This window comes from Podarcis bocagei, assembly GCF_964188305.1.
Source record: "Podarcis bocagei genome assembly, chromosome: 1".
NCBI classification, from domain to species: Eukaryota; Metazoa; Chordata; class Lepidosauria; order Squamata; family Lacertidae; genus Podarcis; species Podarcis bocagei.
In genome coordinates this window covers 94,455,189-94,472,054 of record NC_138125.1, presented here as the reverse complement: position 1 = coordinate 94,472,054, position 16,866 = coordinate 94,455,189, and the positions used below count along the sequence as shown (strand labels likewise).

At 39.1% G+C, this 16,866-nt stretch overlaps 1 protein-coding gene across 2 annotated transcripts in view; it reads right to left on the bottom strand.

Moving 5' to 3' along the window:
* Positions 1–1,583: 1,583 nt before the first annotated feature.
* SLC49A4 (solute carrier family 49 member 4) overlaps positions 1,584–16,866 on the bottom strand; it is a 70,215-nt gene continuing 54,932 nt past the window's right edge. The window contains exons 8-10 of one of the 2 annotated variants that reach the window (XR_014006511.1): positions 11,528–11,710; positions 8,017–8,686; positions 1,584–7,975 (exon numbers count right to left, since the gene is read on the bottom strand). Coding sequence is in view for 1 of the 2 variants with exons in the window: in XM_081188793.1 (XP_081044919.1) it covers positions 8,571–8,686; positions 11,528–11,710 (299 nt within the window). In the remaining variant the exon portion in view is untranslated. Of the gene's footprint in view, positions 8,687–11,527; positions 11,711–16,866 lie in introns of both variants that reach the window. The other variant, XM_081188793.1, reaches the window with a different exon arrangement.

Here is a 16,866-nt window from a genome sequence, read left to right as displayed (position 1 = left end):
CACCACTCTGGCGAGGCAGTCCGCAGGCAGATAGGGTCTGAGCCTACGTACCAGATGGAGCTGGTACACAGCTGCCCTGGACACGGATTTAACCTGTGCCTCCGTTAACAGCTGTGAGTCCAAAATGACTCCCAGGCTGCGCACCTGGTCCTTCAGGGGCACGGTTACCCCATTCAGGACCAGGGAATCCCCCACACCTGCCCGCCTCCTGTCCCCCAGAAACAGTACTTCTGTCTTGTCAGGATTCAATCTCAATCTGTTTGCCGCCATCCATCCTCCAACCACCTCCAGACACTCACACAGGACTGTCACCGCCTTCACTGGTTCTGATTTGAAAGAAAGGTAGAGCTGGGTATCATCTGCATACTGATGAACACCCAGCCCAAACCCCCTGATGATCTCTCCCAGCGGCTGCATATAGATGTTGAAAAGCATGGGGGAGAGGACAGAACCCTGAGGCACCCCACAAGTGAGAGCCCAGGGGTCTGAACACTCATCCTCCACCACCACTTTCTGAACACGGCCCAGGAGGAAGGCACATTTGTGCACAATTAGCACATCCACACATCCTTTGCTAATTGGTCTGCAATGTAATGCTAATCTACTCTTCAACTGACTAAAACTACATCTCTAGGAAGCAACATGTTTGTCCTTCCTCCTTTCTCTAGTTTTCCACAACAAACACACCAAAATAAAAAGAGCAGAAATTCTAAACTTTGTTTTTGTTATCCAAAGCATCTTTCCTTCAGTACAGCACAAGTGACACTTACCTGTGCCTTTAGCTTGTCTGTTGAGAATACAAGATAAGATGTATTATCTTCGTCCATAAAAAGCCAAATTCAGGATTAGGACCTGAATTTACCAGGTTACTATTAAAGCCATCCCATTTGAAAAAGTTCACATCAACAGAATCAGTGTTAGATGAAATCTGAGGCATCACCTTGATATTTTTTGTCCCAGGTCAGAAATGACTGTGACTCATCATATCAGACATAAATGTTGTACATTTTTCTAGGTTAAACAAATACTCTGAGGAAAATACATAATAAATATAACAAAAATGTAAACTTTATTTAACCCCCCCCCCCACACACACACATTAAAACCATAATTACAGACAGGTGCTTTTACAAGCTTTATCCAAATCCTGAATCATCATCTTATAGATTAAAGAACAGAACAGTAGCTCTTTTTGTTTACAAGACACAGCTTGTCACAAAAACCAGCCCTTGATGGGATAATTTGAGGCCAATTCTGAAACAAGAAACAAAGATTCTGTTGCTTGTGATTTGGAAGATCATCTCATGGAACTGTCTTGAGAAAAGCCCAACTTATTTTTGAGTTTTGACAATTCACCAAAAAATTGCATGTCCAGTTCTTCTGGCAGCTGCCATTTGTACAATGACCTGGAAAACGATCCCTTGTTAAACCTGTTCCTAAGCTTGCATCTCTTGCCAACAGACATATGACAAAAAGCCATGTTGGAATCCTCCACAACAAAGCCAGCAGCAGATACCTCAATGAATATTACCATCGCTCTAGGATATTATATGGCACCCAAGCACAAAAGATGACTCACAAGCTACAATTAACCTTTTTAATGTGTATCAAGTATTACACAAGTTAACACCAAACACTTACAGCAAGATTCCAGTTTAAAGAGAACTCCAAAGTGATAGGTGAAGTTTACGTTTCTAGATGTATTAGACAGTGGGTTTTAAATAAGTTTTATTAAAAAATAAAAGACATCACAGACACAATCCATGAGAAACCTGTCCTACTTAAGTTCCAAAGGGAAAATAATAATGAATGGAAATAGGGCAGGACCACACCTCTAAATTTATTTCCATGAGATGAATGCAGGATATGCATCTGACAGATTGTGCCCCATGTCAGCATATTACATACAAAAGTAGAACTTGCCCTAAAATAAAAATATCTTTTTTTCCTACAAAATTACAAAAAGCAAAATGCTTACAAATCCTAATGAAATCATTTTATGTTCTATGTTTTTACAATTTCAGGTTAGATTTACAAAAAGTCATACCCACAAATGAAAGGGAATCGTTTTTACTACAGGTTCACACCACCAGGCCTAGTTAAAACAAATCCTGAGATGCAATTAAAAATCCATGCATTTTAACATATAAAACTTTCTCTGAAACATAAAAGTGAGGATACTGCATATCGCAGAACATGCAGAACTCTGACAGGTGAACGACTACATGCATAGAAAAAAGTTGAGTTCAAAGAAAAGCTTAGACATGAGAAAACAGTGGCTGTAAAAAATTAGTTAAGCTAAATGTGGAGTTACTGAATTGAGGTTTGTCTTAAGCAAAGGACAACCAACCTAAGATCAGACCAAAGTGTTTTTGACATTTCACCACAGCTCAAGCCAATACTCCTCAACACCTGTGTGACCCAGTTCAACAAACGCTTTCTCATTATTTAATGGATTGTGTTGTTTCAGAACCTGCAGCTGTATATCCAAATGAAACAAAAATATGGATCTTAAGATGTCAAGTTGGACAACTGAAGCTCATGGGAGATAGCAATAAACCTCTCCAGCTCACATTGGGAAATCCTGACACTAGCTTCAATTCTTCCCATATCTGAAACATTGCAGATACAAATACAGAAAGAATGCAAAGTGCCCTAACTGGTACAAAAAATGTGGAGTGCAATGAAGGCAAACTGTAGAGGGGGTTTGATCCTGAAACTCTCAGGCTCCTAGGTTGCCTTGTTCTGGAGGGGGAAAACAGAAAATGTAAAAAAACCTCTGCTACATGTTCAGAAACCCAAAGGAAGGACCAATGCATATGCTGTCATTGCATAGAACAGAAAAGCCACTCAACATGGCACTGCCAAAAGGAATTAAGCTTTTCTTCTTTAAAATAATAAAATCCAAGCCTTTCTGGTTGTGAAGATATGCTTAAAAAATGGCAATGGAGGGTGAAATCTCAAAAGCCAGAGTTAGAGGGCAGTCTATTGTCAGCTCCTTGAACCTCTCAATCACTAGCACAGATAGGAATATATCGTACAACATCAAAGCATATTAATTTATGTAAGTTTCTGAATTCATTGTTTGGTACAGAGTACTTCTCTTTTCAGTCAGTGGTCTTCTAGCCTGGGTTAAAGAGGATCCTGGCCCATTTCCAGGGGTGGCAGTGCAGACTTCTACTATACACTTGCGTTTTCCATGCCGTAACAAAGATTCATTGATTTCCTCATACAAACCCAGATCATGACGCTTTCCTAACATGCCCTTTACCACAGCCTACTGCAATTATCTACATTTTCTTCTATCTATTTATTTACTTATTTCATTCATTCATTCAAATATAACACATAAAAATTGGTTTTTATCTATATTTTCTTTTAAAAATACACAATTCAGTTAGAATAAAGTATGTTAGTGTATTTGAAATAATGTATGGCTGCTTCTTAATGCAAAAATCTTGGATCTGGGGGTGGAGTGGAATTTTTTATCTTAGAATAGGGCTGCCACCAATTAAAATATCAATAATGAACTCAGGTTTAGTCAAATAATTAAAGAATTAGTCAAATCTGCACAATTATTGCATATGAGAAACTAAGGGTTGCACCCAATATGGCATAAGCAGAAGGCAATCTCACTCAACACCTTGCTCCCCCCGCCAGTACCCTGCAACCCCTTGCAGCCCAGAGGACAGCTCACAATGTTGGGCAGGTTCTCCCAGCCCTTTGGATAGGATTTTGGCAAGCACAGTGGCCTGTAGAGTGGGCAAAGAGAAAGAGCTCATGCAACATGGGATACAACCCAGTAGTTCTAAATAAAAACGTGTGTGGTAGCACACATCATCTTAGAAAAGGGACTCCCCATTCTCTCACACAAGGGCTGGAGATACTTCTTTGATGGAATTGGTCATCAATAGTACTTATAATTACCGTGTGTGTGTGTTCATTTGATCAAAATATTTTGATTAACTGATTACGTGATTAAATGTCACAGACCTTATTCATTTGTTTCTGCATGCACAACGCAGCCACACTGACCAGTATTTTCCATTTCACATGCGAAAATAATTCCACCTGCTTATCTTGTTTGAACTTCTAGGCAGGATGCAAGTCACCGAGCACGGACAGAGGTGGGCATTCTTTCCCCCCAAGCTGGAAATGATCAATGATAAAAAGATTTGGTGCATTCTCTCAGGAACATATTTTTAACACTCTGGCACGTAAATTCTTAACACGTTTACTCGAAATTAAATTTGTTTGAATGATACCAAATTCCCAAGTAAGTGTGGCTCTAGCATCAAGCTATGGGATGTAATTAGAATGGCAATCAGTGCCTTTCACTGTTAACTGATAAAATACTGATATAAATTTAGATCATTATATTATCATTTCAATATTTAGACATTTAGAGAGAATCGATGTAAGACTGCTCGGAGAAGAGTTCATATTCCTGACTCATTCAAAACAAGGGCAGATCTACTCATTTGAATGAGACCAAGCAAATGTCTAACAGATAATAAAACTTCACGAATTTATTAAAGAACATATTGTGCAGGCTGCCTGGAGCACAAGGTTAGATAAGATATAGTCCACTGGGAATTTCTCCTGTACAAGTTACATTGAATGAAGGGGGGCAACACAAGATTGTGCTGCTCCTATTCACTTCAACAGAACTTGCATGGAAGAACTTCTCTTCGGTGTCTTCATGATAGTCTATATATAACCCTAACCATTGCTGTATGTACCTAGCTAGCCAACCGTGTCACTTTCACTTTAATGTTGGGAAATAACTGATGAGTAAAAAGTATAAGCAACCATATCACATACAAAAAGTATTTTCCAAACCACTTTTGCTGCCCTAGCAACTTGAGAAGTTACCACTATTATGCAATATTATAATAAAGCAGGTTACTGACCAAATCAAAATTTCTGCTATCAGAACCTTTATAGGCTGTCTTGAGCCACTGTATAATGTATAGCCTTCATATTCATTAATTCTACCTAATGCCTATATATCTACTTCCCTTTTTAGTAAAGCACACACCCGGAGGTGGCTCATTTTGCATTGTGTGTTCAATCTTTATAAAATCAAAATGTTTTCCACACATTCAACAGCGCACATAAGGATATAACACCTCTTCAGGTTATGCCAGTATGCCTTACCTATGAGATATGAGAGTAGGTGGCCACCTTGTCTGAACAGGAGATCTGCACTACATAAAAGATGGGACCACAGATCTGTCTTATCCTAGACAGTGACAATAAAGTTATACCTGTAGTATCTCTCACACATCAGATGAGGACACCAAGTTCAAAAAGGGACTGGCCCAAGCACAACTCCAGGGAATGAAGCCGCAGATCCTACTCACATTTTCTAGTTCTCAGCCAACAAGTTGGGGATTTCTTTTTAGCAACACAAATATAAGAAGAAGAAAAAAGGACACTATCACAATGTTGCCACCAAGCTGCCCTCTGATTAGGAGGACATCTACTTGCACCAATCTTCTAGTTCATTTTTAAGTGCTCAAGAGAAGTAAGACAAAACTCAGGAACAAAAAAATGCGTTGACTCCTCTTGGGAGCAGATTAAGAGTACACAGAGAGTTTCTTTCCCTAAAATCCCAACAGTGAGAAATGCCTTGAAGCGTAATCAAGGGGAACACTTAACCTGATTCTATGGACTCATTTTAGCTAATGCCACACAAATAACATGGCAGCCAGGAGGGGTATGTGTATGTGAAAAAACATCATCTGCTTCTTGTGAAAGTACTTCAAATGTATACAGTTGCAATCCCAGTAGGATAACTCTTTACTAGCAAAAAGAAGTTTCAACCTTGATGTAACTGGGACCAGGATGTAGTAATTGACATTGCTATTAGATGAATGCTAGATTGTTCCCTACTGGGCAATGAAAGGGTGTTAAGTGGATGGCCTTGTTCCTCCTTGTAGGTGTTGCACCCCAAGAGAAAAATCATGTGGCAAGAGCTGTGAGGAAGCCTCCTGAAAAAAATACAGAAAAGCCTGCCTGTAAAGTGAGGGGAAATCAGAATCTTTCTATACAGTCATACCTCGGGTTACAGACGCTTCAGGTTGCGCTTTTTCAGGTTACGGACGCTCCGAAACCTGGAAGTACCGCAACAAGTTACTCCAGGGTTTCGGAGGTTGCACATGTGCTAAATCATGTTTTTCGCACGTGCAGAAGCACCAAATCACAACCCGCGCGTGCGCAGACGTGCTGCTGCGGGTTGCGAATGTGCACCCCACACGGATCACGTTCACAATCCGAGCGTCCACTGTATTGCAGATTAAAATGGCTATATTTTGGCTGAAAGGTACTTCTAAGAGAAAGGTTTTTCATCTTTCATGAGCTATCGCGGATCAGTTCATCAAGCTGTCACATCCTATTAACCAATATGGAATACAAAATGGTACCATACCAACAACAAAAAGTTGATGCTATAAAATGACACCAATAATTCCATTTAAGATCCTAAATGCAGATTGAAGAAATATTTCAGTTATCCACAGAATAAAATGACTGGACAAACAGAATAAAGCCATGTGTCTGAGAAATATTGCTTAATTTCTGAATTACAGTGGCCAAATGAATCAAGAGTGGCAGAATGGAACTTCTTTGAAGGAGTGAAACATATCCAAATTCAAAGTTCTCACTGAAGCATAATATTAGATTGTGGAATCCACAAATGCCCCTGAGCAAGTTGGCTTTGTTACCTCCTCTTAAAAAAAAAAAAAAGTCACTCAACTGTGTTATGTAAAGTATGTCATTACTTGAAGAGATTGCTTTTCGAACGGACAATGGCACTAAATATATCATTAGAATTTCGACACGGTGGAAATTTACTACTAAAAAATACACTCATAAGATTTGTATGTGCAAACAATATTTTACACGCATGCACACAGACCGACCGACCAACGAAAGAGAACAAGCTCAGGATTAAAACTCAGTATTAACAGAGCTATAAGAATGCTCATGAAAGTGTTTCAAAATATTTGTGTTAGTAGAGAAGCATACTGGCCACAATTTAGTAAACACAGGTTGACAATTCCCTCTCTCAAATGGATGGTAGCAACATGTATTTTGCATAAGATTTCTTGCAAAGCATGAGCACGTGAAGCTTTGTAAAACCAACTGGAGAAGCTAGATTGGCTTTTGAAAACAAAGCCAACTCAATAATATGTGTCGTAATACAGGATACATAGTACTGCAACTACCATGTTATGCAACGTTCCAAGGCTGGAGACTCTGAGTTGGAATCAGACTTTGCTTCTGCTGGTGGACAAGGGAGATTCCCTGCTCTCCTGCACCCTCAGCCTCACCCACCTCCCGAGTTGGGCTGAAACACTGTGGGAGGGAGAAGAGAAATTGGTAAATGCCGCCCCCACCAGTGGGATCTGCCCACTGGATCAAAAGCTTTCTATAGAAGATAAAGTCTGGATCGATTTGATTTGCCATTTAATTTTGTTACCCGAAAGTACCACCACTGAATATCTGTTTAAAAACAAAATCACACATGATAGGCACTCTTTAAATTGTAAACTAGCTTGAAAACACACGTGACTTGTCACAGAAAAGCTATAAATTTTGTTCAGTCAGCTTGATAAAACATTGGGAGGACAGCTTTGCAGTATTTGGATGGAGAAATGAATTAAAAATATCCCAGTAAAGGTAGTGCTGACCCATTGTACCTTCACAACCGATGTCATTCCTATACTAAGGCAATTAATTGTTTTAAACATAACTGAATATATAGCACCAACTGATATAAGACCCTTCAATGTGTCAAGAAGGGGAGTGGTTAGAAAACATTAGCAATTGCTTCATTAGAAAATAAATGTAGTGTACAAGGGGCATGTCAAGACATTTATATGGATTTTAAATATTTGGTCATAGTTAAAATCCTAGAAGGATAATTTCATATCTACCTACTATTCTCATTTTGATAGAGCTTAGAGGACTCAAAGTGAGGGAACAAGTTGTTCAGCCCTAATTAACTACGTTGCAAATATTTGGTCATCAAAGTGACACTTGTCTTTTCATATACTACACCATGGGGGATAGTATATTGTTTAAAAAGCAGGATAAATATTGGAATATCAGAATTCTTACTAGACTCTTTAGGCTGCAAAAATAGACTTTTTTGTGATGGTGAATATGTTCCTCCCTTAAACCCTAAGTAAGATATTCATTTTGTAAATGGCTTGAGTTGGCACAAAATCTGTATACCCAGTTAAATAGCTTATTAAATAAAAATCTCACAGTTAATAAACTATAGCTTCTCCCTAACGCACATTCTTCTGAGTGTGTGCTTTTAAAAAAATATTCAAATTCCCATTCAAGTACAACACTCACCATCGTTATCAAGATAATAAAATCTGAAATTAGGAAGTGTACTTTAAAAACCACTTTGTAAGTTCAGTTAAAAGGTCAATGTTAAAACTGTTTAGGTTTTTTTTAGCTTTGACCTTTGGTCTTTTCAATTTCCAAAGGAAAGAGGCAGAGCAGGGTTCTAACTTCCATCCTCTTCTGAAGCTCCCTTCTGTTTTGTGCTATCAAACGGAGACAATGACGTCGAGATAAAGTCTATCGTAGGATTCCCTGAAGCACAGGATGAGCAGAAGACTTAGCAGACAGGACCCTGGGAGGCACCAGTTAAACCAAGAGAACTCTGGGTGGGTGGGGGAAAAAGAAGAAAGATTAGTCTTGAATATGCATGTCCTACTTCATCATAAAAAACGGCCAGTTCTTTAAAAGCATCATAATTTAGGTTAAGGCAAACACTTCGGAGAAAGTGCAATCTTTGTCAGAAAGAAGTTGTCCTCATTGAAAATAGGGGTACTGTAAGAAATTGAGCTGGGGTGCTCAAATAGGCCAGCACCCCTGCTTAACTTCTTCCAGCTGAACTGGGGCACACAGGACAGCCTTGCCTATTCTGTGTCTTTAGTTGTTATGCTTGAGAACTAACAGAAACAAAACTATTTACACATAAATGAAAAGCATTATAAAGCACCAAAGATTTTGATTTAAGAAGATGCAGTGAAAATAAACACATTGAGACAAAATTTATAATTTGATTATAACCCTTGTCGTGGAACATTTTAAAAACAAAATTAATTAAATTTTAGCCATCTTAATTTGCTTGGTAAGTAAGTCACAATGATGGGATGGGGTCTTCACAACTCCTTTGCTGTGCAGACATTGTGGTAGAGAAAGATTAAGAGCATCTCTGCATCCTACCACAATTCCAAATGCTCACAAGAAAATTAGGCTTATACAGCTATGTGTCAGGAAAGTTGAGCACAGTGAGACCATATTTATAAATTGGATTTCAAATCCCAGAGTCTGTAAATCATTCCAGAATGAGCTGTGAGTGCTTTTTAAAGATCTACAGGGTGTGTTCATTTAGTCAATTCTTTTGACTCCCATCAGCTATTCTTTTGCCTTCCTAGTCTTGTATTGATAAAATATCATTTTATTCAACAACAGCAGTCTGATTTGGCTTGTCAGGACAAGCAAATGTAATTTCTCCAGCAAAAGATGCAGTCCAAACCAATGCTGTACAATGGTTAATTATTAAAGTTAATCAGTAAGCAAGAACAATGCAAATGCCACCTCCCTATCAATATTATGTGTATTTCTGAAGAAATGCCTACTTTGTTCACTGTTTTTACAGAACTCTAAATGTACCCTCAGGTCTAAAATCACCTAACAACACTGGTCTGGTTTAATCCCAGTAACTCACAGGGCTAAAGGTGCAAAACTCTCAATATTATAGACAGCACTGCTTCTTCAGAAATATCTCTTTATGTTCTATTAGGCATCACCCACTTCTAATATTTTTGCTATCAATTCCATCAAAAGCTTTACCTTTTACCACATTGAATAGAATGTACACAAACTAAGTAAAATCACTAAAGTTTCCAGTATCCTCACATTCCCTTATGCTCCTCTCCCTCAAACTGCCAAATTAATACATGGAAACCATCCAACCGTAAGTGGTCTATATATTTGTTTAAAAGACGGCAACCGTCTTTATGGGGCTTTCAAATGTCAAAGCTATTTTTTCTGGCCAAAATGATGTCAACTAACAAGAATGCGCTTAAAAAACAATAATTCAAAGCAAGAAACTAAATTTATGGCATTACAATGCACCAGTAGCAGTCGTCATGTGTGTTGTAAGTCAGCTCTGCTGGCATATCCAGTAGAAGTGTATACTGGGAGGCACTAACAGCAAAATCTATGTGTATTCTATTCTCCCTCCAAGGAATCATGGCATCGTAGGTGAGGATGATTCTATGGCAGTTCTTGTGAACGAACAGCAAGAGCTGAAGAAAAATCAAATATGGAAAGGACTGATATATGTGAGGTTGCAGCAATATTCATCCTTTCAACCAATAGCTAAGGGCCATTGCATTCCTGGCTCATTATTTACATGTGAACACAGGGCATTTTACATGAACATGTAAACAACAGCACGTAGTGCATGCATACAACAAACAGATCTGCAAACACATACACTCTAAGTATGGGAGATGTACAAGAAGATGTACGTTAGGCTAAAGACCTTTTCTCTGTTGTATGAGAGGGTATGTTTCAGAAGGGGGGTGGGGAGAAGAAACCCTGTCTCCATTCTTCAGATGGTTCCACACCCTTTGTGCTCTACAGGAGCAAAGCTCAGAGGCTTCAGGTTGAGCCAACCCTTTATCTCTATAGCATTGCACTGGGAAGGTATCCGTCAGGCCATTTTGAACAAACCAGGCCCACGTGACCATCAACTGTTTTTAGTGTTGCGGGACTAGATTGTGCTTGCCGCTGGCTTGAAACCAGAATTATGGTGTACGATGCCTGGTGATCAAAATGTGGGTGGCCCTGTCCAACTGTCAAAAATGGAGGGACCTTGAACTCAAGAAGGTTTCCCTCACCTGCACTATAGCAACACATAACCCACAACTCTCCCCTCCTCAGTTTACAATCTTCCAAAACTTGTCTGAAAACAGGACAGTGGGGAGATACCCCCCTCTTTTGCCAATCTGTAAATTGTGAGTGTGGTCAAAAGACCAGGTCTGGAAGACGAAAAAGAAACCACATGCTGCTTCTTACCCCCCGAAACAGCCAGATTAGACCCTGAAGCATGAGAGTGGATTAGTTTTATCGCTGTTTTAGCTTGCCTAGCTACGTATGTTATTAATGGTCATAACATTACGTGGTTCTTTGTCTTCCTTTTTTTTTTTAAGCCACCACAGTATTTATCTCAAAGGCATCCCACTGCCCTGCCTTCAAAGGAACAATTCTATGTGAAGATTTCAATCTTTGACTGGCAGACTTATAAAGACGAACACATAGGGAGGCCTATTCTTCTACAAATGCTAAGGGATTTATACACATCATTAGTGTTAACAGAAGAATCTCCATGAAGCTCCTCTTCCTGGTGAAGCCAAAAATAAAACTCCCAGCTGAAATACGTTGTGCTAACAAATTGATACTCCACAAGCATCTAAATACTCCTTACCTTTATTGTAGAAAGTAAGAAAAAATAAAAGAACTCCCATGAACATGTTGCTTAGGAAAGTGGTCACGCCGCAAGTAATCCCTTCTGGAACAGGGTAGACAGTTTCCACAAAAAGTTCAAAGAAAATAGGTACGCTGCTGTTCAAGAAGACGCCAAACAAGATGCCAGAAGTATACAAGGTGGCTGCAAGAGATTTTTAAAAGCACATTTGATTATTTACCTATTTTATTTATACACTGCCCAGCAACAAAAAGTTCTCTCAGGTGCTTACCATAAAAATTAACACCATAATATATACAAAACAACAACAACCCAACATGGCATTTAAAACAGTATAAAAACAGCATTAATAAAAGGAAACCCAGTGGCAGGAAATAACAATAGTGCAATTTTTTTTTTAAAGTACAAACTATTTTGAAGACATTTTATACCGCAACTCTTTATTAGTGCACTTAAATACTAGAACTATGAGTGTATTTCCACCAGTTCAGCACCTTAATTATGCGATGTATCCAGTCTGTTTCTAGGGATGTGTTAATGAGAATTCTTATTTAGGGCACCTCAATATTAAATTATTTTAAAATGTATTATGCCACCAGAAGTCCACTTTGTGCCCTCATGCACAGCTACCAAAGGCAATTCTTGTGACTATGGCAGCAAAAAAAAAAAAAAAGTGTCACTATTGGCAATCTCTGTCAGGAGATTACAGGTGTATCTGATAATGGCCCAGGTCACATATTACATTGTTCACATGAACGTGTCCACAGAGGGGGCTTCAATTGAATGCAGAAGGCTGAGAATGTTTGAACTGGACTTTAGTACCTGATCAAAAGCTTGCTTTAATTTCCCCCCTCTTTTTATCATAAACTGTGTGCCATCATATGCTTACTTGCAAGAGTGAAGTACTCATAATTTTAACTGAGAAAATGCATCATATTGATGAAGATTTATTATTATTATTATTATTATTATTATTATTATACTTGTATACTGCCCTATACCCATAGGTCTCAGGGCGGTTCACAAGATAAAATCACAACATAAAATCACATACATAATAAAAACAAAATCAAGAACAACCCAATAACACCCCCATCATATTTTAAAAGGGCACTGGATGTCAATCAGCCAAAGGCCTGGTTAAAGAAGAACATTAAAGAGGGTTAAATGAGGGTTAACATTTAACAAAAAGCTAGTATCCATTCAAAGCGCTTGGTTGCAGATGGAGCTGTGATTAAATACCCCACTGGATCCTGGACCAATTTTTTCAGCTACAGCTCTGGGCTTTATATAATGTTAGAAACAATGCCTATACCTCTTCTTCCCACCTACAGAAATTGCTTCTTAACTGACACTTAATTGGAAAACAAATAATAAGCAGTAGATTTTGTTAAATGGATATAATTTCATTACATCGTTCCTTTCGAAGCATCTGTCTGCTTTAAAATTGACCAATTAAAAAACAAATGTTTCCATTATGTTTTAGTGAATTAAGTCAGGAAGTTTAAATTTCACTCTGTAAAGGTGCAGCAGATTTTTTAAAGTGTGGCTTACGTCTATGTGTATTTAACTCCAAAACAAACACAAATAGTGTTCTACAAACAGCTAATTACTGAGCTAAATTGGGAATGAACTGTGAATTAACCTCTCTTGCTGTTAACTATGAAGGCCAGAATTAATTCAGGCTTCCACATTACAGGAAAACCAAACTCTAAGGATTTACCACATTCACAGGTCTTTGTATCCAGTACAGCCAATGCTACAGAATGCTACATTCCCTCTGGCTTGACTTAAATAGAAGAGCAGTCCAGATCTTTTAAAGCACAATCCCAAACTAACCAAAAGGGGAATTTGTGGCTGCAGAAAATACTATTTAGGAAGCTAACTTTCCGCAATTGCTTGCATCTGGAAAGTGACTGCTGGTCTAGCATGGAGTACAGTGCCTAGCCTGGAAGAGGACTCAGAAGAGGCACAATCCAGGACAGAACTGAGCACCCTCAGGGATCAAAGAAATTAATCAAGCTTCACTATGTGGTGGGTTGTGGTATTAAGTAGAGAAGAGCATCTAGCTTATGAGGTAAGCAGGTAAATGCACTGTGCTGAATATCACCTCAACCCACGGCACTTGAAAGCTGGAAAGAATCCCCAGCCACTTTCTTCATGGTGCAAGTTCACTCTCTGGGTTAGAACAAAACCTTGTGTCCCTGGCATTTGGATGTCTGTTGCAGTGAGAGAGGGGAATGGAAAGCAATCTCCTCCAGCTTCTAATGAATGTTCTGCTCTCAGAAACAAACAAATACTGTACGCCTATCTCAATGTGCTCTCAAGGGCACTGGAGGATGAGGAAGTTCTTTCAGCTAAAATAAAACCAAAAATGGGTTTTGCGGAGTGGGGGGACTTGAGTGTGAGTTCATAAATATATTTCTAGGGCAGAGGAAAACAGGCTGTCACACACTTGACCTCCTTGTTCTAAAACCTTTTATCTGAAACTGCTCTCAAGTGACAGAGAAAAAAACAACACTTCAGAAATAATTTCTCTCTGATATGGCAACTTTGGAGATTTTCACACTATGGCAAATTCAGACAAAGTCCCTTGACATAAAGAAACGAAGTAGCCAAGGCACCACCGGGCAGTTCAAATGTAATAGTTATACTCCTCTCATTGTGGTGAAGGCAGAGGACTGCTTGACTTTCTAAGGGAGAGGAGCACAGCACTGCAGCCCAGTTCAATTCCTTTAACCACATTTCAGGGAGAAATGCTGCAGCCGCACAGGCCCACGCGCTGACTTTACTATCTTGGGGATAGACATATGACCTGGTACTGAGATTAATCCCATATTCACCACCTTTGATGTCTCTATTGGCTTCCTCTCAAACATAAGCATGTTAGGTGGACTAAAAATCAGATTTAAGAAAAATCAGATTTAATAATTGGATTTTGATGTTTTTAAGAATTGTAAATACGGAGGGTGGAATTCAATTTTGCACTGTGATGAACATTCTCTTTGCACAAGCAGAAAAAACCACACCCACCCTATTCTGGGGATCCTCCCAACTCCCCGCCACCAGCTAATTTCAGGGGCACAGGGAGGAGAGTGGAGGGAAAAGCCCCACTGCACAAGTGGAAACTCCTACACAGAAATTCTTCTGACAAGGTTTGCTAAGTTTCCCTTATATAGTAAAGAGATCAAATGTAAATTAATTTGGATATAGGCACATTAGCCAACCTTGGTAGTAGCTTTGTAGTCACTGACAACCAGGACTCCATGCACAGAAAGGAGTGGGCTGTTGGAAGAAGAATGGGAGCACCTTGTCTCTCCTCTGGACCCAGCACAGAAAGGCCACTCTCCATCCCTCTTTGGTCAGCACCTAGCAGGTTAGTGCTTTTTCTTTTCTTCTAACAGTAACTTGGGGGTGGGGTATAGTCACAAGGCTGTGTTAGACCTACAGTTCATTTATATGCACTGAATCAACCCCTTCCATCAACTATATCCAGATAGATTTTTCTGTCTCAATGAAGAACCTATCTTATCATTATTCAGATATAGGCATTTCATCTTAATCTGATGAAAATCAACAGCTCTAGTCTGCCTAGTAATAATCACCCCTGCTTTGACCTATCAGTCATGGATACCTCATTTTTGTTAAATGTGGACCAAGAGATGCAGAAAGGAGCAACCGGAAAGAAGACTGGAAGGCAAACTTATGCAGTGCTCAGGTCTCTATTATTCCCCATACTTGTGCTGCAGTCCTGTATTCACTTATAGTTAAAGCCCTACTGAACTCAAGAGGATTTACTCCTGGGCAAATAGGATTCTGCTGCTAACTTTGCAAATTGTCATGGGTGTTTGTCATAAGAAAGATCCTATATGAGAACATTTTAGAGACATTCCCTCTACGGGGAAAAAGAAGGAAGTATGTAAAATGTATACTGAGACTAAGAGATGCAAGGCTTGGTTGTACATATGGAACAGGGTAAGCAATATTCTGTAAATTAACAGAGTTTAGTAGTTTGCACCATCTTTTAGAAAATACGTGAAGTAGTATCAAAAGAAAACTTGACTTAAATCAACCTCCTTTTTCTTGCTCATTCAAATCATTGATTTTAAACCATCTTGATTTAAATCATTCCCTCTTGCTAGAAAATATTATCTTCTGTATCTCTTTTCTGGAAGTGTTGAAAAAGATGCCCACTTGTTAATATATGAAGAGTCATGAAGAAGGGATAGCAAGGGCTTAAATATAAGGCACAAATAGCTATTCATCAGATCATCTGTGTGATACGATTCTTTCCCAGGGCAGAGGTGCATATTTCATCATAGAAAAGGGTATGCCTAGAGACAAAACCCGGGGGGGGGGGACTGCTAGAGATAAATGGCATAGATTTGGAATAGGACTGATTAGGTTAGCCTTTACAGAGGATTGTGGCTTTGTGGGTTGTTTCTTTTTGTAACATGCCTAGGTTGTTGAATTAAGCACTCATAAGCTTTTTTCATTCCTTGTATGTTCTTTGATTACAGCTTCAGGATAAAAAAAAAAGCAGAGGAACGTTCCAAGTGAAGTTCAACACGGTTCACAAATGGGAAGGGAGGGAGGGTTTTCTAAGAAAACAATTTAGGCATTTAGGCAGTGCTTTTTCTGGGGGGATGCAGGGGTACGCATACCCCATAACATTTTGTGAATCTAAGTTTGGCCTCATTGAGGAGCAGTATTCTAATATGAGTAGGAAAATGAGAGTTTCAATATGAGAGTTTTGCCCTAAACATTTTTTTTAAAGAAAAAAACAAAACACTGCATTTAGGTATTCCATCCATTCTTCTGTTTGCCTTACGTACAGAATAGCATCACATGTGAACCCTGGTTAGCACTAGTGCAGAAGTAATGGTCAACCAAGGTTAAGGAAACCAAGGGGAAACCGAAGGGTGGCTACCAATATGCAAAGGATGGTTTGGTAATAGCCAGTGTTACATCTGCACCAGAGTACAGAGTCCTGCTGTTTACAAAACCAAGTTATTTTCACTTGTAAACTTTTGATTCGCCTTGCCTTTTAGTCCAAACGCAATAAACCAAGGGTTACTACGGTTTGTATGAAACAAGCTAACTTGAAATAATTAGTTTAAAGCTGGCTTATTTCAACAAACCATAGTAAAGATTAACAGCAGTTTAAGGCCTGGTAGGCCACAGAGCCAAAGCCCAAGGCTTGTTCCGATCCCAGTAAACAAGTTAACTGTGTCATCTGAACATAGCCAACAGACGCAGCAGATTGAGGAAGACTCAGCAGTTCAACAGAACAATACTGCCCATCAAATAATTAAAAATCTTACTCTCTGACAAAGATT